The following is a 22,210-nucleotide window of genomic DNA, read 5'->3' as shown; positions in this document are numbered from 1 at the left end:
TGCATGCTAATTTGTTTAATTTATCCTATCTGGCAGCCATTACAGTAATGGGATTAGAAAGCCTGGATATAGCCCGTCTTTCCCAGGACCAGCCGGGCTCAACACACAACAACAGCAGTTGCAGCTTATGGAGATAAGTGTATAGTCTACGGATGAACCCTAGGGACAGAGCTCTCTCTCGCTGGCGCCAGCTCCCCAGATAAGTCCCTTCTCCCTGTGTGTGTGTGTGCATGTGTGGCATGTAGGGAGGGACTGAGTCACGTGAGCTTTACAACACGGACATGCATTGCAAATTAGGGCCATCGAATCAAGTTAACCGCAGGATTTGCTGTGATTAATCGCACATTTGAAATGGTCTCGATTTGAGCTGTAATTTAATAAAAACATTTTATAGAAAGAGAAGTACAAGAATATTAGGCGAGTGGCCAATCCTCAAAATGAGCTTTGGTTTTTGAGATACCTCTAACCGACGGACAACCAAACACATTTTAATGCAAAAGTGGTTAAATTAATAGATATTTTGATGTACCACCTAAACTCAAAATGTGCAGAATGTTGCCTGGTTGGAGAGGGGTGGGCTACATAAACTCATGTAACCAAATTTAACAAGCGCTGATATTGCTAAATGTGAAATACAAGTAGTCAGTGGTCTTCCCTTCATACACAAACAAACAGCATTGCGAAATCTTAATTCATCTTGGAAATATATACCTGTAAACACAGAAATATAACACGTGGAAACATCAACTATGAATATTTATAATATAGGCTTGTCTTTTTGGTAGCTGAATAATAGACAACTTTCCAAGTCACATTTGCTCTCATTCAGTGCTGTATGGTCCTGCTGACAACAAAATTGTGCTCTGGGGCAGGTTTTTATCAACGATCTCTCTGTACTTGGCTCCTTTCATCTTTCCCTCGATCCTGACTAGCCTCCCAGTCCCTGCCGCTGAAAACCATCCCCACAGCATGATGCTGCCACCACCATGCTTCACTGTAGGGATGGTGCCAGGTTTTCTCCAGACTTGATGCTTGGTAAGATGGCACCGACAGACATGCCAGCTCTGTTTCTAGCTCCTAAGCAACTTTGCAGTATTTCGTTTTTTTGTGTGTTACTTCTTAAATTATAGCCCAGAATGTTTTTTTTTGTGTTATTACATGAAATAACTTTTGGATATCAAAGAGGCAGTAACTCACCAGTATTACAACTAGGAATACGACTTTCTGAATTCAATCCTTTGTTCGTACCCCGCAGGGCAATTTAACTTATCACAGAGGCTGCTCCAGTACGCCGCCAGCAGAGAAGAGTTTTTCGGAGTTGGTCAAGGTAGGAAACAAAACCTCCACTTCACTGATCCTCAACACAGGAGCCCCACAAGGGTGCGCGCTTAGTCTCCTCCTATACTCTCTATTCACCTGTGACTGCATGGCCACGCACGCCTCCAACTAGGCCTGATTACCAACACTGACCAGACAGCCTACAGGGAGGAGGTGAGGGCCCTGGGAGTGTGGTGTCAGGAAAATAACCTCTCACCCAACATCAACAAAACAAAGGAGCTGATTGTGGACTTCAGGAAACAGCAGAGGGAGCACCCCCCTATCCACATCGACAGGACTGCAGTGGAGAAAGTGGAAAGCTTCAAGTTCCTCGGCGTACACATCACTGACGATATGAAATAGTCCACCCACACAGACAGTGTGGTGAAGAAGGCGCAACAGTGCCTCTTCAACCTCAGGAGGCTGAAGAAATTTGGCTTGGCCCCTCAGACCCTCAGAGACTTTTACAGATGCTCAATTGAGAGCATCCTGTCGGGCTGTATTACCACCTGGTATGGCAATTACACCGCCCGCAACCACAGGGCTCTCCAGAGGGTGGTACAGTCTGCCCAACGCACCCCCGGGGGAACACTGTACCCTCCAGGACACCTACAGCACCCAATGTCACAGGAAGGCCAAAAAGATCATCAATTACATCAGCCACCTGAGCCACGGCCTGTTCACCCCACTATCATCCAGAAAGCCAGGTCAGTACAGGTACATCAAAGCTGGGACTGAAAAACAGTTTCTATCTCAAGGCCATCTGACTGTTAAATAGCCATCACTAGCCGGCTACCGCCCGGCTACTCATCCCTGCACCTTAGTGGCCGCTTTCCTATATACATAGACATGAAATCACTGGCCACTTTAATAACGGACCACTAGTCACTTTAATGATGTTTACATGCTGTAATCCATTACACTCCAATCCTGCTCACGGCTGGGTTTCCCGTCGCAATCCGTGGCAGTTGCAAGTCCTGCCACATTCGACGAGCATCTGTGCCAGCGCAGTAGGATTCGATCTTAGTCCGGTATTGACGCTTTGCCTGTTTAATGGCTCATCGGAGGTCGTAGTGGGATTTCTTGTAGCGTCCTTGAAAGAGACAGCTCTATTCTTTAGCCTGTAACCCATGGCTTCTGGTTGGGATATGTACGTACAGTCACTGTGGGGACGACGTTGTCGATGCACTTAATAGTGAAGCCGGTGACTAATGTGGCAAACTCCAATGCCATCAGATGAATCCCGGAATATATTCCAGTCTGTGCTAGCGAAACAGTCCTGTAGCTTAGCATCCGCTTCATCGGACCACTTCCCAATTGGGCGCGTCACTGGTACTTCCTGTTTGGAGTTTTTACTTGTAGAGAGAGCTTTGCGTGTGTTTCCTTAGGGCTGTATGAAAATCCGTATCGCCAAAGTATCTCGGAACATCGGTGTGAACATTTTAGAAGTCATTTCCGATTGAGCCGACATATGCAATGTTTACCGTGAATGCAGTCTCTGCTACCACGGGAACATAACCTTTAATTGTCAATCCTGTTACAAAACAGATCTTCAGCGCCACAGATTGAATAGAGTTGAAATCTGTAGAAGGGGAAAGAGCGCCGCTGTTCCCCCCCAGAGCCTTTGTTACCGTTTTTGTTTTGTTGATGAAATTAAAAGGGGGCATCCAGCATTGCGGTAACAGGGACACAAGAGTGTTCGATGTTTAAAGTAAACGTCTTTGTTGTTGTAATATCGAAAACAGACATGGCAGTTTCACCAAATACAAATATCATTTTCAATCGGCCTACTTTATTCTCCTTTTCTTTACACCTATACTCCAACTTTTCAATTTCCTCCCGTGTTAAAAACACTTCTAATTTTCACTATAACACACATTGGAACACCAACTGTGAGAGTGGTGTGGCAGGGAATCTGTCAGTTGTTACTAGTATGTTCATTATAGCTGCTCCATGCCACATTTAGCAGTAATGGAAGATGTGGCACTGAGAGACAATAGATTCGCTTTTAGCTTGGATCTGAAGTACTTATCTTTTGTGATATCTGTTTTCTATTTTCTACTCCTCTAAGAGCTTAGTTGTATCTCACTCTGGATTCATGTTGGGTACCATATATCAATGTTTAAGGGAGCTTGGCATTGATAGTACCAACACACACTGCAAGACCATGACGTTCTTTAGTGACAGGGTGAGGGAACGTTTTCCACATTCGTAATTGAAAGCAAATGTCTTGTTGTGCTTTCTTCCTGTAGTGTAGCAATGAGATTTCATTGTTTTTACAAGGGTTGAAAAATGAGTGGAAATGTCCACAAATGTTGCAACCCTAATATTTTACACAGATCTGTGTGAAGTGAATGGGACACTGTGTAGGCTTCAAGGAGAGCTGCGGAGATCCTCAGACGAACATGATCAACCGTGTGTATACAAGTGTGTATGCAAGCCGTAGTTGACATGAGAAGACTTGAGGATACATAAGGGGACGAGTGTCTTCAAAAGTGTCTTCAAGCATACACACGCACACACACGCAAAACATGCATATCAGGGAGATTATCATAACTGTTTGTTCCACAGAGTGCCTAGCCCTTGATATTGTTTTTCAAACTGCTCATTGGTCAAGTGTTTTCTATACATACAGCCATTTTATGTAGCATGATCATATACAAGCTTCAGCGGCCTTAATCTCTCGTGGACAGATTTAAATGGCGAGAATGTTTCAAGGCTCACGTAGAATTATGTGATTACAAGCAGTAGCTCCTGGTTTTGGGTTTTCATCATTGATTATTTGGACTAGTCGCGATTGGGTTGTACGGTCTGCACTAAGTCAAAATTGGCTATGTAGTAATAATTCATGAAAACAAACCTTTCCTTTTTTGGCCATGATAAACACAGGTTAAATTAGCAGAAGGGAGGGGTTTGTCCTATAGTTTCCATTTGCTAGGGAGGAGACTTCACTTCCTCCATTTGCACAAAGGTAATCCAAATCAAATCAAATCTTGTTTGTCACCTACACATGGATAGCAGATGTTAATGCGAGTGTAGCGGAATGCTTGTGCTTCTAGTACCGACAATGCAGTAATAACCAACGAGTAATCTAACCTAACAATCCCACAACAACTACCTCATACACACAAGTGTAAAGAATATGTACATAAAGATATATGAATGAGTGATCGTACAGAGCGGCATAGGCAAGATGCAGTAGATGGTATCGAGTACAGTATATACAGTGGGGAGGACAAGTATTTGATACACTGCCGATTTTGCAGGTTTTCCTACTTACAAAGCATGTAGAGGTCTGTAATTTTTATCATAGTTACACTTCAACTGTGAGAGACGCAATCTAAAACAAAAATCCAGAAAAATCACATTGTATGATTGAAAAAAATAAATAAATACAAATTGTAAAAAAAAATACATTGTATGTATGATTAATTAGCATTCTATTGCATGACATAAGTATTTGATCACCTACCAACCAGTAAGAATTCCAGCTCTCACAGACCTGTTTGTTTTTCTTTAAGAAGCCTGTTCTCCACTCATTACCTGTATTAACTGCACCTGTTTGAACTTGTTACCTGTATAAAAGACACCTGTCCACACACTCAAACAGACTCCAACCTCTCCACAATGGCCAGGACCAGAGAGCTGTGGAAGGACATCAGGGATAAAATTGTAGACCTGCACAAGGCTGGGATGGGCTACAGGACAATAGGCAAGCAGCTTGGTGAGAAGGCAACAACTGTTGGTGCAATTATTAGAAAAGGGAAGAAGTTCAAGATGACGGTCAATCACCCTCGGTCTGGGGCTCCATGCAAGATCTCACCTCGTGGGGCATCAATGATCATGAGGAAGGTGAGGGATCAGCCCAGAACTACACAGAAGGACCTGGTCAATGACCTGAAGAGAGCTGGGACCACAGTCTCAAAGAAAACCATTAGTAACACACTACGCCGTCATGGATTAAAATCCTGCAGTGCACGCAAGGTCCCCCTGCTCAAGCCAGCGCATGTCCAGGCCCGTCTGAAGTTTGCCAATGACCATCTGGATGATCCAGAGGAGGAATGGGAGAAGGTCATGTGGTCTGATGAGACAAAAATAGAGCTTTTTGGTCTAAACTCCACTCGCCTTGTTTGGAGGAAGAAGGATGAGTACAACCCCAAGAACACCATCCCAACCGTGAAGCATGGAGGTGGAAACATCATCTTTTCTGCAACGGGGACAAGACGACTGCACCGTATTGAGGGGAGGATGGATGGGGCCATGTATCGCGAGATCTTGGCCAACAACCTCCTTCCCTCAGTAAGAGCATTAAAGATGGGTCGTGGCTGGGTCTTCCAGCATGACAACGACCCGAAACACACAGCCAGGGCAACTAAGGAGTGGCTCCGTAAGAAGCATCTCAAGTTCCTGGAGTGGCCTAGCCAGTCTCCAGACCTGAACCTAATAGAAAATCTTTGGCGGGAGCTGAAAGTCCCTATTGCCCAGCGACAGCCCCAAAACCTGAAGGATCTGGAGAAGGTCTGTATGGAGGAGTGGGCCAAAATCCCTGCTGCAGTGTGTGCAAACTTGGTCAAGAACTACAGGAAACGTATGATCTCTGTAATTGCAAACGAAAGTTTCTGTGCCAAACATTAAGTTCTGCTTTTCTGATGTATCAAATACTTATGTCATGCAATAAAATGCAAATAAATTACTTAAAATTCATACAATGTGATTTTCTGGATTTTTGTTTTAGATTCCGTCTCTCACAGTTGAAGTGTACCTATGATAAAAATTACAGACCTCTACATGCTTTGTAAGTAGGAAAACCTGCAAAATCGGCAGTGTATCAAATACTTGTTTTCCCCACTGTACATATGAGATGTGTAATGTAGGGTATGTAAACATAAAAGTGGCATTGTTTAAAGTGGCTAGTGATACATTTTTACATCAATTTTTCCATTATTAAAGTGGCTGGAGTTGAGCATCTGTAAAAGTTCGAGTGCTTTTGGTGACGAGATGAATTTCTTCAGCCTCCGGAAGTTGAAGAGGCGCTGCTGCGCCTTCTTCACCACGCTGTCTGTGTGGGTGGGCCAATTCAGTTTGTCCGTGATGTGTACGCCGAGGAACTTAAAACTTACTACCCTCTCCGCTACTGTCCCATCGATGTGGATAGTGGGGTGCTCCCTCTGCTGTTTCCTGAAGTCCACAATCATCTCCTTTGCTTCACAATTGTTAATTGCCGCCCCCAGAAGTGAAACAGTAAATTACAAACTTTCGCAAGATCATTTTACTTCTGCGTAGCCCAGAAAGGGTTAAAGTCACATTAATTTATTAGCATCACTTTACATCTATCACAGGTTGAAAACTCCATTCATCTAGGCCATTTGTGCTTGAATGCTAGAGAGCTGCATTAATAGATTATAAAATAACATTATATTGCTACAGTTCATGCATAATTTAGCACATTGCTTTCACAAATGGTACACATGGAAGTAAGGGTTTAGGTAATCTAATATTCTTCCATAATTTGATGAGATCTATCAAGGACCCTTAGACAGAGGAAATTGGTTTTCAATGAGGCACTGCCTTTATAAAGATCCTAGATTTACATGTTGTCTTCGCAAACAAAACTCACTTTTGCAACATACATAATTCATGAGTAGTTTCCCGGGCGCAGCGTAACAAACAGAGCAAGCAGAAACCCGGACCACTCCCGTGGCTTTTAGAGAAGTAGGACCTAGTCTACCATCTTGAATTAGTTGTATTTCTGAAGAATGTTCACAGTCTCCAAAATGAGCACTGTCTGCATATCTTTCCTTGGCATCATGTTCAACAAGGCTCTGGCACTGAGACAGACCAACAGTCATTCAGTGAGGTAAAGAGAGGAAATTACAATGGAAATTACAGTTTTTTTTATAGCTATGTGAAAGTACCTTATCGTTATCTCTAAGAGAGGGGGGCTTCCTTCTGTAAACAGGCTGTCCCCAGCCCTCATGAAACCAATTCAATATGACAGATAAATCTGTGCTTTTCAGTGCGTCTCATTTCAAGAGTTTAGTCCCCGTGAGCAGCTCAGAATCAGAGCAAGCATTCACGTCGTACACAACTGGTCTCACCAGTAAAATGCCAACCACTCAGCCTGCTACAGTATCGACGGGCACAGTGGGAGCTTTATTGACAAGCAGCATGCTATCATGTGAATCATTGAACACCATTCCACACATAGCAAGATAACCTGCAATTTCAATGCTGTCCCTCTTTAACTCTCTCCACTGTCGGAGCTAAGGAAGGTCACAGAAATGCTTGCCACCGAGAAGCGATTATTGAACCCCCCTTTTGGCAACAAAGAATGTGGCGGCCGATTGTGTTCCAAAACCATTTGAGTCTGGACCGTGTCTGGAACCTGATCGTTCCTGTCAGATTTAGTTAATCATCTTCTCTTCTCAGCTCTTATCATCTGATCAGCGCTGAGCAGATAGAACAAACGTCATTTCATCCATGCAAAGACCGTTATATTGGATTGTAGTAAGTGATTCCATTACAAACTTTCCTTCTCACCGCTGGTTATTGGATTTGCTTCATGAGACATACCTATTGGCTAATGTCCGTTTTCTTCCAAATCATCAAGCAGAGCCGACATGACCTTGCTTTGGGAGCGATGTTCAAATAAACGCTCTGAAAGCAGTGGATAATTGTCCATCCCTCTCCGTAACTGCAGCAACAGAGACGTAACATCGCTGGCCGTTTTAATTATGGCCTGTGGGGCGGTCTGCTGATTATGGACTGTTTTAATTACGGCTCATTTTACGTTATGTTAGATGTCAGTGAGGCCGGATTGGCGCCGTGCTCTCTGTCAGCCATAGCGTCTCCTGAGTCTTCTGTTCAGCTTTCCTCATCAGCACCAGAGAGCTCTTATCCAGAATGTAAGGATCAAAGGGGACCGCCACTAGGATAGGAACCATGAGCCCCACAAATACCCCACCCCCCCAACCCCCACCTGGGAACAGAGGGACTACAGTAAGTCCCATCCCCACATCAATCAATCAATCAATCAAACGTATTTATAAAGCCCTTCTTACATCAGCTGATGTCAAAGTGCTGTACAGAAACCCAGTCTAAAACCCCAAACGATGCAGGTGTAGAAGCACGGTGGCTAGGAAAAACTCCCTAGAAAGGCTAAAACCTAGGAAGATACCCAGAGAGGAACCAGGCTATGAGGGGTGGCCAGTCCTTTTCTGGCTGTGCCGGGTAGAGATTGTAACAGAACATGGCCAAGATGTTCATATGTTCATAGATGACCAGCAGGGTCAAATAATAATAACCACAGTGGTTGTCAAGGGTGCAACACATCAGCACCTCAGGAGTAAATGTCAGATGGCTTTTCATAGCCGATCATTCAGAGTATCTCTACCGCTCCTGCTGTCACTAGAGAGTTGACAACAGCAGGTCTGGGACAGGTAGCACGTCCGGTGAACAGGTCAGGATTCCATAGCCGCAGGCAGAACAGTTGAAAATGGAGCAGCAGCATGGCCAGGTGGACTGGGGACAGCAAGGAGTCATCAGGCCACGTAGTCCTGACGCATGGTCCTAGGGCTCAGGCCCTCAGAGAGAGAGAAAGAAAGAGGGAAAAAGAAAGAGAGAGAATTAGAGAGAGCATACTTACATTCACCCAGGACATCAGTTAAGACAGGAGAAATACTCCAGATATAACAGGCTAACCCTAGCCCCCGACACAAACTACTGCAGCATAAATACTGGAGGCTGAGACATTAGGGGTCGGGAGACACTGTGGCCCCGTACGACGATACCCCCGGACGGGGCCAAACAGGTAGGATATAACCCCACTCACTTTGCCAAAGCACAGACCCCACACCACTAGAGGGATATCTTCAACCACCAATTTAGCATCCTGAGACAAGGCCGAGTATAGCCCACGAAGATCTCCGCCACGGCACAACCCGACGGGGTGGGCGCCAACCGACATAAATCAGCATCACACTCCGTAATTAAAGCGACGGTCTACAGTGACCTCTCATGTTCAGAGCATTTGTTAAAGAGCTGTATTGACTAAGTGTCTAAATTGATGAGGCAGTTCATTGTTTTCCAGCGCTGGATTTGTGTTTTTTTTAATATTTTACCTTGATGGACTGAGAGGGGAACTGATTTGTCCAATAATGGAATTGTACATGGAAACGTAAGAACAAATGCACATTTGGGTAGCTTCCTTTTATGTTTATTGGGTGAACATTTGTACGACATGTCTTCAATGTCCAGTACTGTATGTTCTTTGATTTCAACGCCAGTATTGTTTATGACGTAGATTTAGTTTGGGATATACAGTATATATATACTTGACAAATGTTCTTCTGATTCATGTCAGTCCACAAACAGGCAAATTAGAACAAGAAGGTTCATTTGTAAACCAAGCACATGTCAATAAAAACCCGTGGCAGGCCTGAAGAGAGTCGAGGGCCCTTCAAGCGGAGCAATCCTATAACATAAAGCCAGAACAGACAGCCTTTGAAAGGATTTTCCTTACCAATGAGGACAGGCATTAATAGAAAGCTCCAATTCAGAAACACAATACCCATCCTCATCACCAAGCGGAATGTTAAGAAAAGCTTCACAAAGGCTTTTCTTTGAACATTTTAAAAAGACAACCTGATTGACTATGAAAGTGGGTTGATATGAAAGAACATGTTATTGAAGTCACACAGAACAAACATGCCGTCCTTTTTACAATGTGCACGGAAGGGATTTACTGCAATAGACGAAGGGCGTAAATACAACACACACGCTCACAGTTACACGTCATTTGATTACAATAAAACTGTAACTGTATTCACTTACGTTACCAGCAAAGATATTCTAGCCAGATTACCGACAACATGATTACTTAGACTACTTTTAAATTCAGACACCTTATGACAACATTCTGTTTTCTCAATGACATTCAATTCAGCATTGGAAAAAGCATCAGTTTGTTCCACCTGGGTGAGTCAGAGACCACTATGATGACATACCAAATGCTTTGAATGGATCCTTTGTCTTCTTCTAATGCCTCTTAAAAGGGAAGGCAATCCAAAAGTAACTGAGAGTGAGTTTGGGTAATCCAAAAGTTACATTACTAATTACAATTTTGGACAGGCAACTAGTAACTAATGGATTACATTTAGAAAGTAACCTACCCAACCCTCCACACAAACACACAGTATGTAATCAGTATGTAATCAGATCATATGTGTGTTCCATGGTTCAGTGGAGAGGGGACTTTCTCTCTCCCTCTGACCCTGTCTGTTCCCACAGAAGCACAGTCTCATGTCCTCCCTCACCCCGTTACTGACCAGCACATACAGCACTGGGTCCACCACACTGTTCAGGCTGGACAGGGCCAGCGTGCACGAGAAAGGGAAGTGCATTTTCTGCTCAAACTGACAGTACATCTTTTCGTCCATGTGGTAGTAGGCCAGGGAGCGGGTCAGCAGGAGGAGGTGGTAGGGGGCGAAGCACACAGAGAAAATCCCGATCACCCCGAAGGACAGCAGCCGTATCTTCCTCTTAGCCTGCTCCCCCAGCCCCTCACTCTGCTTCACCTGGCCCATGATCCTCCAGTAACACAGCCCCAGCACCAGCAGGGGCAGCAGGAAGCCGATGCCCACCCGCAGCAGGTTGAACAGGGCCACGGGCTGCGGCATGGGGTAGGTCTCGTAGCAGCGGTCCTGCGTGTCATCGTGGGCGTCCTGCAGGTTGTCCTTGAACAGCACCAGGCCGTGTCCGGACATGACAGTCACGCACACGACCAGACAAAGCACCCAGGCGTAGCGCACGCTGCGGAAGGCTTTGGTCCTCAGGGGGTAGGTGACGGCCAGGCAGCGGTCCACAGAGATGCAGCACAGCAGGTAGATGCTAAGGTACATGTTGGAGTAGTAGAAGAAGCCGGCCACGCTGCAGGAGAGGCTGCCCAGGCTCCAGTGGTGGTCCCGGTGGTAGTAGTTGATCCAGAGAGGCATGGTAAAGATATAGAGTAGGTCAGACAGGGACAGGTTGAGCAGGAATACCCCCAGGGTGTTCTGGCTGCGGACCTGCTGGACGATGGGGCCAAGGGTCAATAGGTTAAAGGCCAAGCCCAGGATAAAGGCCAGGATGTAGATGCCCATCAGGAAGTCACTGATAGGGCTATTAGAGATGGTCACGCAAGTCAAGTTGAAGTTTGTTTTATCCATCTGTTTCTCTATCTTTGTTCAGGTCCAAACTGGAGTAGTTCCTGAAAACACAAACAAATCCAAATCAAATGTGCTGAATACAACAGGTGTAGACCTTACAGTGAAATGCTTACTTACGAGCCCCAACCAACAATGCAGTTTTTTAAAATATGGATAAGAATAAGAAATGAAAGTAACAATTAATTAAAGAGCAGCAGTAAAATAACAATAGCGAGGTATATACAGGGGGGGTACCGGTACTGATTCAATGTCCGGAGGCAGCGGTTAGTTGAGGTAATATGTACATGTTGGTAGAGTTATTAAAGGGACTATGCATAGATGGTAACAACAGAGATTAGCAGTGGTGTAAAAGAGGGGGGCGGGGGCAATGCAAATAGTCTGGGTAGCCATTTGATTAGGTGTCTTATGGCTTGGGGTTAGAAGCTGTTTAGAAGCCTCTTGGACCTAGACTTGATGCTCCGGTACCGCTTGACGTGTGGTAGCAGAGAGAACAGTCTATGACTAGGGCGGCTGGAGTTTTTGACCATTTTTAGGGCCTTCCTCTGACACCGCCTGGTATAGAGGTCCTGGATGGCAGGAAGCTTGGCCCCAGTGATGTACTGGGCCGTTCACATTACCCTCTGTAGTGCCTTGCGGACGGAGGCCGAGCAGTTGCCATACCAGGCAGTGATGCAACCCATCAGGATGCTCTCGATGGTGCAGCTGTAGAACCTTTTGAGGATCTGAGGACCCATGCTAAATCTTTTCAGTCTCCTGAGGGGGAATAGGTTTTGTCGTGCCCTCTTCACGACTGTCTTGGTGTGCTTGGAACATGTTAGTTTGCTGGTGATGTGGACACCAAGGAACTAGAAGCTCTCAACCTGCTCCACTGCAGCCCCGTCGATAAGAATGGGGGCATGCTCGGCCCTCTTTTTCCTGTAGTCCACAATCATCTCCTTTGTCTTGACCATTTTGAGGGAGAGGTTGTCCTGGCACCACACGGCCAGGTCTCTGACCTCCTCCCTATAGGCTGTCTCGTCGTTGTCGGTGATCAGGCCTACCACTGTTGTTTCATCTGCAAATTTAAATGATGGTGTTGGAGTCGTGCCTGACGGTGCAGTCAAGAGTGAACAGGGAGTATAGGAGGGGACTGAGCACGCACCCCTGAGAGGCCCCTGTTTTAAGGATCAGCGTGGCGGATGTGTTGTTACCTATCCTTACCACCTGGGGTGGCCGGTCCAGAAGTCCAGGATCCAGCTGCAGAGGGAGGTGTTTACTCCCAGGGTCCTTAGCTTATTTTTGAGCTTTGAGGGAACACTATGGTGTTGAACGCTAAGCTGTAGTCAATGAATAGCATTCTCACATAGGTGTTCCTTTTGTCCAGGTGGGAAAGGGCAGTGTGGAGTGGATTAGAGATTGCATCATCTGTGGATCTGTTTGGGCGGTATGCAAATTGGAGTGGGTCTAGGGTTTCTGGGATAATGGTGTTAATGTGAGCCATGATCAGCCTTTCAAAGCGCTTCATGGCTCCAGATGTGAGGACTACTGACCCGTAGCAATTTAGGCAGGTTACCTTAGTGTTCTTTGGCACAGGCACAATGTGTTTTTGATCAGAAAAGCTTGATTTTCACCTGTGTTACAAAATCAGGTTTCGGTAGTCTTTGCCATTTAAAAAACATGTATTTAACCAGGAAAGTTGTATTTCCACACAGTCTTGAGTCATAAATGAGACTAGTCTGTCTTTCCTAGATCTTCCTGTAGTCTCATTTAGTAGAAAGTTACTCACATAGGGCTCTACTCAATCCGCATTGCGGAAGTTCAGCTTTAAAGCTTGATTGAAATTTAAAATTTTGGCAGGAGACTGCATTCACAGTAAACACTGCATATGTCGGCTCAATGACCTTCACATTTCGACCGCGGAATCTGTAACACTTCAGCTTTACAGATTGAATAGAGCCCATAAAGTGTAATCACAGAGACACATCCAGTGCATTCGGACATTTTTCAGACCCCTTCACATTTTGCTATGTTACAGCCTTTTTTCCCCTTTATCAATCTGCACACAATACCACATAATGACAAAGCAAAAACTTGTATTTTTTAAATATCACATTTACAGTATTCAGAGCCTTTCTCAGTACTTTGTTGAAGCACCTTCGGCAGCGATAACAGCCTTGAGTCTTTTTTGGGTGTGACGCTACAAGCTTGGCACACCTGTATTAGGGGAGTTTCTCCTATTCTTCTCTGCAGATCTTCTCAAGCCCTGCCAGGATGGATGGGTAATATCGCAGCACAGCTATTTTCCGGTCTCGCCAGAGATGTTTGATCGAGTTCAAGTCTGGGCACTGACTGGGCCACTCAAGGACATTCAGAGACTTGTCCCAAAGCCACTCCTGCGTTGTCTTGGCTGTGTGATGAGGGTTGTTGTCCTGTTGGAAGGTGAACTTTCCCCCCAGTCTGCGATCCTGTGCGCTCGCTCCGGAGCAGGTTTTCATCAAGGATCTCTCTGTACTTTGCTCCGTTCGTCTTTCCCTCGATCCTGACTAGTCTCCCACATCCCCACAGCATGCTTTACCGTAGGGATGGTATTGGCCAGGTGATGAGCGTTGCCTGGTTTCCTCCAGGCGTCTCGCTTGGCATTCAGTCCAGAGTTCAATCTTGGTTTCATCAGACCAGAGATTCTTCTTTCTCATGGACTGAGAGCCCTTTAGGTATCTTTTGGTAAACTCCAAGCGGGCTGTCATGTGTCTTTTACTGAGGATTGGCTTCCGTCTGGCCACTCTACTATAAAGGCCTGTTTGGTGGAGTGCGGCAGAGATGGTTGTCCTTTTGGAAGGTTCTCCCATCTCCACGGAGGAACTCTGGAGCTTTGTCACAGTGGCCAACGGGTTTTTGATCACATCCCTGACCAAGGCCAGTCTCCACTGGTTGCTCAATTTGGCCAGGATGCCAACTCTATGAAGAGTCTTGGTGGTTCCAAAATTCTTCCATTTAAGAATTATGAAGGCCAATGTGTTCTTGGGGACCTTCAATGCTGCTGGTATTTTTTGATACCCTTCCCCAGATCTGTGCCTCGACACAATCCTCTAAGGACAATTCCTTAGACCTCATGGCTTGGTTTTTGCTCTGACGTGCACTGTCAACTGTGGGACCTTATATAGACAGGTGTGTGCCTTTCCAAATCATGTCCAATCAATTGAATTTACCACAAGTGGACTCCAATCAAGTTGTAGAAACATCTCAAGGATGATCAATGGACACAGAATGCAGCTAAGCTCAATTTTGACTCTCATAGCAAAGGATCTGAATACTTATGTAAGTAAGTTATTTCTGTTTCTTTTGCAAACATTTCTAAAAACCTGTTTTCACTTTGTCATTATGGGGTATTGTGTGTAGATTGATGAGGAAAAAACATGTTTAAATCAATTTTAGAATAAGTCTGTAACGTAACACAATGTGGAAAAAGTGAAGGGGTCTGAATATATAGCATATATATAGCACATATGAGTTGAACTCATCCCTCAAAAGATGGCATCCTCTTACTCACAATCGTTTTTAATATCCCAGTATCCAGCTCATCACACTTTGCTCCAACCCATTTCATTGACAAAATTGTTTGTGTGTGAAAAAGATAAAAACCCTTTGGCTATCCACTCTGACACAGTCAGAAATGTAACATACTATTTGAGCTTGATAATGGGCTCTGGATGGAAAATATGAGTGGGCCTCTGAGGTTTAGTCATGGTCTCACAAATATCGATTTGAGCCTTATTGCAGTGGAACTGGCTAACTCCAAATTGCCTGTGAAACCATCTCTCCACTTTTAAATACTTTGTTTGAAAAGCCTCACCAATTTCAAGATTTGTGACCTTCTATATTGTCTGACCCCCTCTGTGTATGATAGCAGTTACTGTCATTGGCTCCCTCCTCCTAACGGGTTTAAATTACCTCATGTTAATGCCGCTGTCCAGTAAATTGCATCAACATTTTCCATGGTTATTGTTCTGCATGGTTTCAAACTGGCTGACTATCTGCCACGGCACAGGTTGTGATTCGCGGGAGAGCATTTGCACTTCATCGTGACGTTCAATGTGCCCGAGCCAGGCCCTGGGATGGGATTAACCAGATATTTTGGAGGCAATAAGACTGACAGCAGAACAGTACGTAGCTTTAATGCTTATTTAAATACTTTAGTGAAATGCAAGGAAGGACATAGTTCTAATAAGGTCACAGGGGTGCTACGGTCATAGCGGGAAGAAAATATGTCCCGCGGCAGTAACTTTATCAATCAATTGGTGATGACATTTTCGGACTGGTACTACACACTGATAATCAGATCTACGTTTCTGTGCTCGCTTGCTCCTGAAACAGACATGCAAACAAGTCTGACGATCACATGAAACAAACATCACTGTTCCAATGTAAATCCCAATTAGGTTCTGGGAAACGTGGCAGCCATTCATAAGATGGACATCTATGTTCCTTTCGATACCACATACACCAACATGTGTTTTCAGATGATTAGTAGGGCAATCGCATAATTACCTTCTCAGCTCTCTGATGGACTAATACAAAGTCTTCTTTTGAATTATTGCACTAAAAGGTGTTGTTTGGCTCGAATTGGAGAAAAGCCAAGTTCTGAAAGATAAAACAGGAAATTGTTTAAAAATTAAAAAGATGGGGCTGAGAAGATGATGTTGCTATGTTTCCATCCTCATCCCACACTCAGGCTTTGTTGGTTGTCAGTGTGCAGAAACAGAAGGCCCTTAATGGTATAAGTGGATGATAATACATTGGCATGAATTGGCATGTGATGTAAATATGCTCTAAAGTATATAATTAGTATGTAATCCAGACTGATCAAGCACTCGTTCCTATTCCGTGGGTTAATGCTCATGATATGGATCTTAAAGGGTAATTCTATGGTTGATCCACAGATCTGTCATTAATCTAAGTTCTCACCATGTGGATGACGGCAAATAGCCTACCTAAAGTAGGCATTTTGCAGCCAATAAGAATGAGCGTTGACTATGTGACGATCTGCACATTTTCCTTTGTATTATTACCACGGTGAATTGGGCAACCTGAACACTGTACTTTGGTTTGTTGAAAGATGACGGACCATAACGTGCTAATCATTAATCAGAGCATTCTGCTATGCTGGTGCAATCTACTATCTAGTCAGGCCATTTGGCCTCCAATAATCACTGTGTAATTTAGAAACATCTTTCACTTTCAGAGACATTGATGGAATAATCTTTGCGTTAGTTGAACATTTTGCGCCCGTGACAACGTTCATCAGAAAAAGTGAAAAGGCTGAACGTAGGTGTCGGTGGCATACCGATAGCTTGAGCTGTGAGTAACCGTGGTATTCCCCTCTTACTAACAAGCCCTTCTTAGTAACAAGGAAATAAAGAACGGTCTGGTCTAGATTACTAATGTTCCGTTGACTCTTAACCAAAAATAAATTCATAACTGCTGATAAAAATCTTTCCAAATGCTGACACGGCACCACATATATAATGCTGTATCTATGTGGCCACCGTGGGTGCGTTCTTGATAACTGCGCTATTGTGTTTACCCTTTGCTCGAACAGACTCATTTCCTCTTCCTTAAAAAAACAACAACTCTGTTTATACTTTTTTTTTAAACGAATGTGCTTACAGAATAGTCGGACATTTACATACACTTAGGTTGGAGCCATTAAAACTCGTTTTTCAACCACTTGACAAATATATTTTTAACAAAGTTAAGTTTTGGCAACCCAGTTAGGACATCTATTGTGTGCATGAAGCAAGTCATTTTTCCAACAATTGTTTACAGACAGATTACTTCACTTATAATTCACTATATCACAATTCCAGTAGGTCAGAAGTTTACATACACTTGACTGTGCCTTTAAACAGCTTGGAAAGTTACATAAAATTATGTCATGGCTTTAGAAGCTTCTGATAGGCTAATTGACACCATTTGGACCAGTCAATTGGATGTGTACCTGTGGATGTATTTCAAGGCCATACCTTCAAACTCAGTGGCTCTTTGCTTGACATCATGGGAAAATCTAAAGAAAATCAGCCAAGACTTCAGAAAAACAATTGTAGACCTCCACGAGTCTGGTTCGTCCTTGGGAGCAATTTCCAAACGCCTTAAGTTACCACGTTTATCTGTACAAACAGTAGTATGCAAATATAAAGAAAGAAAATGATGTGGATATATTGAAGCAACATCTCAAGACATCAGTTAAGTTAAAGCTTGGTCGCAAATGGGTCTTCCAAATGAACAATGACCCCAAACATACTTCCAAAGTTGTGGAAAAATGGCTCAAGGACAACAAAGTTAAGGTATTGGAGTGGCCATCACAAAGCCCTGACCTCAATCCTATAGAAAATGTGTGGGCAGAACTGAAAAAGCATGTGCGGGCAAGGAGGCCCACAAACCGGACTCAGTTACACCAGCTCTGTCAGGAGGAATGGGCCGAAATTCACCCAACTTATTGCGTGAATCTTGTGGACGGCTACCCAAAATATTTGACACAAGATAAACAATTTAAAGGCAATGCTACCAAATACCAATTGACTGTATGTTAACTTCTGACCCACTGGGAATGTGATGAAAGGAATACAAGTTTAAATAAATAATTCTCTCTACTATTATTCTGACGTTTCGCATTCTTAAAATAAAGTGGTGATCCTAACTGACCTAAGACAGGATTTTTACTCTGATTAAATGTCATTAATTGTGAAAAACTGAGTTTAAATGTATTTGGCTAAGGTGTATGTAAACTTCAGACTTCAACTGTACATTCCAGTGCATTACTGGAGAACACTGTAGGTCTACTTTCCCAGGCAAGTTTTATTATCTCATGTTTGACCTGAAGAATGCACTTGTTAAGCTATCTGTCCTGTCTGATTAATAAACAGTGACAGCTAGACGAAAGATCTCCCAGGTCACAGATAGTCTCGTGTCCCAACGGTCCCAAAGCGTAACTCGTTTACATCCTTGAAAATGTCCACTTTTGTTCTCAATCAGCAGACAGTCCTCCACAGTTCTCAGAATCAACCCTCTGTTTTGCCCTTGTGGGAGCAATTTGCATGTTTTTGAACGTTGAATCAGTCACTGGCTACATTCCCAGACCTCTATAGTCTAATCATTGAGTAAGACTGACTCACACTGCTACAGGTTTCCTTTTACCACTGTCATCCTGGGGCCAGAGCAACAGGGGAAATTGTGTGTTGGGGGGGGGAGTTATTTTAGAACGGAATTCAAATGTATCTTGTCAGCGCAATGTTTAGGAAGCGTAGACGTGCATCTGTGAAGAGATTGAACTGAGACCTCAAGGACTCTCAATCAATTTGAGACAATATGTGTATGTCTTATCTTCTAAAACATACAGTGATACTCTGTGTACTAACTTCCAGAGAATGTCTGATCTCCATCCGAAAGGAAAAAGTTGACAAAAGCGCTATCATCAAGACCTCACCTGTCAGTTGTGGGACTCAGCTTGTTGTCGACAATGGTTCTCCAAAGTGGGTCAAGAACTTCTGTCTCCTTCAGTAACCCTCAGGCACAGGAGATGTCCATTCAGACAGCCTGAGGGGAGGCTTCAGAACCTTTGAGTTACTGCCAGACCAGAGTCCCACATGACGACAGGAAGAGAGCTGTGCCCACTCCGGTTAGAAGCACTCTGATGAGAGAAGACAACCGACAGACTGATGGTTTTCAACCCAGTACACGTCCTCTCCTCTGTGATGGGGAAATGCCAACCATTAGCAGTCAGTCCACTCACTGAAGTCAAGATGTCAGACAGACAGCCAATGCACGAGAGAGACACGGAGAGAGAATAAGTCAGACACGAGAGGGGAAGTGATGTTTAGGGGAGGAGGGAGTTTCCTTCAGCATACACGTGCATTTGAGAAGTAATTACTTCAGGGCGGGGGGTAGACACTTCTCACACACTAACTCCCCAGCAACCCCTAGATGGATCGTTCAGACTGAAACTTACAACTTGACAGGCAGTCAGGCTGATCACAATGGTCATTTCCTCCACAAGAGAGCAATCCGCAGCAACCGATATTATAGACACACAGGCAATGTGAGTCAATAACACAATAGAGCAAAAGTATCTTTAGATGTGACTAATGGGCTATTCCTGTTGGCGTAGAAATCTGATACACACGTCAACCTGGACTGAAACCATCAGTGAAAATTCTAAAATGATTCATCACGGGTCAGGTCGTCTCTAACGTCATCTCCATACCAGAAGTAAATCACATCCGGAGATTACATGACTTGGACGGCATCTGCCTATTAATTAACAGAGGAGGGAAATATGTGTATCACAGTCACAATTCAACTGGGAATGGGAAACGAATATCCTTTATAAACAGACCTGCCCTACACTCCGTGTTAATATTTATCATCCCATCTTTGCATTTTGTCTTGTAATAGCTCTCTCAATATGCACTCAAGGTTGAATGCTTCACAGCAGTTTCCGAAGTGATTTTTTGTTGTTGTTGTTGAATGAACGTTGCTGCAGGGAAATGTACAGGAAGGCATGAAGGTATGTGGGTAAATGAGCAGATAGTCTACAATTGTCAGTGGTGATAAGTTTCAGAGAGATTTCAGAGATTTCAGAAATTAGAATTTGGGAGTTGGAGAGGAAAATCTGTCTGGAAGTGAGGATGTGTTATACTCAACAGGGAGATGGAGAGACGAAACGAGAGACAGAGCCGCCTCTATGGGTTGGCAAAGTACGGGGGGTGACAAAGCCGGACATGGCATGGACCCCCTAGACATACCCCCCAGTTTTGTTTCCCCATAAACATAACAAATGGTTTATGAATTTTGCCAATGCAGAGTTGTCGGGCCTGCCAGTAGCACAGACCCGGGATAGAGGCTATGCTGGGTACGGGCTCATGATCTGAGGAGGGGGATGTAATAATGTAATGTTTAGTAGTTAAAATCCCAAAATGCATTGTGATTGGGCACCTAGCCATTCATTGTCATAAGGTACCATCTTCATTACCTTCATTTAGGAAACTCATTGGATTCCACCCAGGGCAGGGTAAAATTGACCGTTTTTATGGGCTAGCTAGTAGCTACTAGCTTCATTAAGTTTTGGTAGCAGTGAGCTGAATATTTATAGTTGGCTAATTAGCGTGGATTTTTGAAAATGGCTAGGCACTGCCAAGAGCATAAAAACGGAGGACCACCATGTCGATGCCAAGCTTACCGAGCAGCCCACTGGGCCTACCACCCACTGGGCCTACCACCCACTGCGCCTACCCACTGGGCCTACCCACTGGGCTGAGGTTAAGGAGCCTTGCAGCAAATGTAATACCCGTCCATCGCGCATACTGCCTGCTGACCAACAAGATGGAGGAGAGCCAGGGCCAAGCACCAGCTGCACAAGGGTAACATCATGACAAGCACCTACACCGCCGTTTCCCCAGCCACTAGTAACTTGCACCTGACGGACCTGTTTGAGCAAACCAAAACTGAACCAGTGGAAGCAGATTGTTTTGACTCTTGCAAAGTGAAATCGCAACCACAGCCAGCAACAAATGGATCCCACTCAGTGGTCTTTAAAAGATTCGTCAGGCCTTTGTCATCAATGCCGACTGTGCTGTTGGCACTGAAATATGGGTTTGGATTAACATTTGTGACATCGACAGCAGTGTGTGAAAATTCCTTCTCCACTCTAAAGAGCTTACTGAGTGATGTTACATCAACGGAAAGCCCAGCTGGCATTTGAACTAGTAGACCTGGCAAGTATATTTCGTCAGGAAGGAGAATGGAATCAGAGATTTCTCAAGAGGTTCAACACAGCATGGAGGAGGCAAAAAAAACTTGTCTAAATGATAAGCTACAACCTTTATGGCCCTATCCGCTGTGCCAGAAGGGTTATTTCATTGGTTTTCCCTCATGTAAGCCTACTGGTTGTTTGGCAGATTTTTTGTTGTTGTAATGTAACATATAGTTTAAGCCTTTGCTTTTTACTTCAATGCATACTTTAGATGCATCTGTGATTCTTAATGTCATTGCTCGCTTTTGCGGGTCTAATTGCTATTGATCGATATACAGTTTTGCATTATTCGACAGGCATGGTGACAATGACCAATGTAGCCTATTTGTTGCGCTCTGAGGTGATGCTGAAATTGGAAGTGCATTGTTTTTAAAGTCCTCCTTTCATTGCGCTGACTGGAGGTAGCCTTCTGTCCATGGTCCTGAAAAAATTGTGTTTTTTTTCAATGCCTGGTGCTTTCTTGTGTGCGACACGACAGTCAGTTGTTGTGTATATGGCTGCATTTCAAATAGGCCTACATTTTTGGTACGTGTTATATGTAGGACCCATACAGTGTGTAGCCTACTGAAACAAGTAGGCAAACTTTCACTCTGTTCTGCATTACAAAGTCATTGTGTGATGGGCTACTGTAAAAGTAGCCCAGCTACTGTAAAAGTAGCCTAGCTACTGTAAAAGTAGCCTGATACTATGAAAACGGCTTACTTTCTCGGCACCCTCCGTGCTCTCTTGCTATGGCGTGTGTGTGTGTGTGTGTGTGTGTGTGTGTATGTGTGTGTGTTGCGCTCAGAATGGGCATTTAGTCTTATTCCCGGCAGATTCAAATTAGCTACTGCCATGTAGGACATTTTACATCAGCTATGACTATAGAATATGCACTTAGCTTGATTGAGTTCCTGAAACGCT

The 22,210-nt window shown here is 44.2% G+C and overlaps 1 protein-coding gene across 4 annotated transcripts; it reads right to left on the bottom strand.

The window, feature by feature from the left end:
• Positions 1-9,517: 9,517 nt before the first annotated feature.
• LOC112266686 (G-protein coupled receptor 4) lies at positions 9,518-19,348 on the bottom strand. 4 transcript variants are annotated; one of them, XM_024444374.2, is made up of 4 exons: positions 18,983-19,348; positions 16,048-16,140; positions 15,451-15,609; positions 9,518-11,564 (listed from the first exon to the last, which is right to left on the bottom strand). In XM_024444374.2, the coding sequence occupies exon 4, from the start codon at positions 11,521-11,523 to the stop codon at positions 10,531-10,533; it is 993 nt and encodes a 330-aa protein (XP_024300142.1). In that variant the 5' UTR covers positions 11,524-11,564; positions 15,451-15,609; positions 16,048-16,140; positions 18,983-19,348; the 3' UTR covers positions 9,518-10,530. The 4 variants fall into 4 exon arrangements, with proteins under 4 accessions (XP_024300142.1, XP_024300140.1, XP_024300139.1 ...); XM_024444372.2 differs by lacking the exon at positions 15,451-15,609; XM_024444371.2 differs by lacking the exons at positions 15,451-15,609; positions 16,048-16,140 and having other exon boundaries at positions 18,983-19,347.
• Between the last annotated feature and the right edge of the window lie 2,862 nt (positions 19,349-22,210).

This window comes from Oncorhynchus tshawytscha, linkage group LG14 (assembly GCF_018296145.1).
Source record: "Oncorhynchus tshawytscha isolate Ot180627B linkage group LG14, Otsh_v2.0, whole genome shotgun sequence".
NCBI lineage: Eukaryota > Metazoa > Chordata > Actinopteri > Salmoniformes > Salmonidae > Oncorhynchus > Oncorhynchus tshawytscha.
The sequence above is the reverse complement of the archived record's forward strand: the minus strand, read 5'-3'. Positions and strand labels throughout refer to the sequence as shown.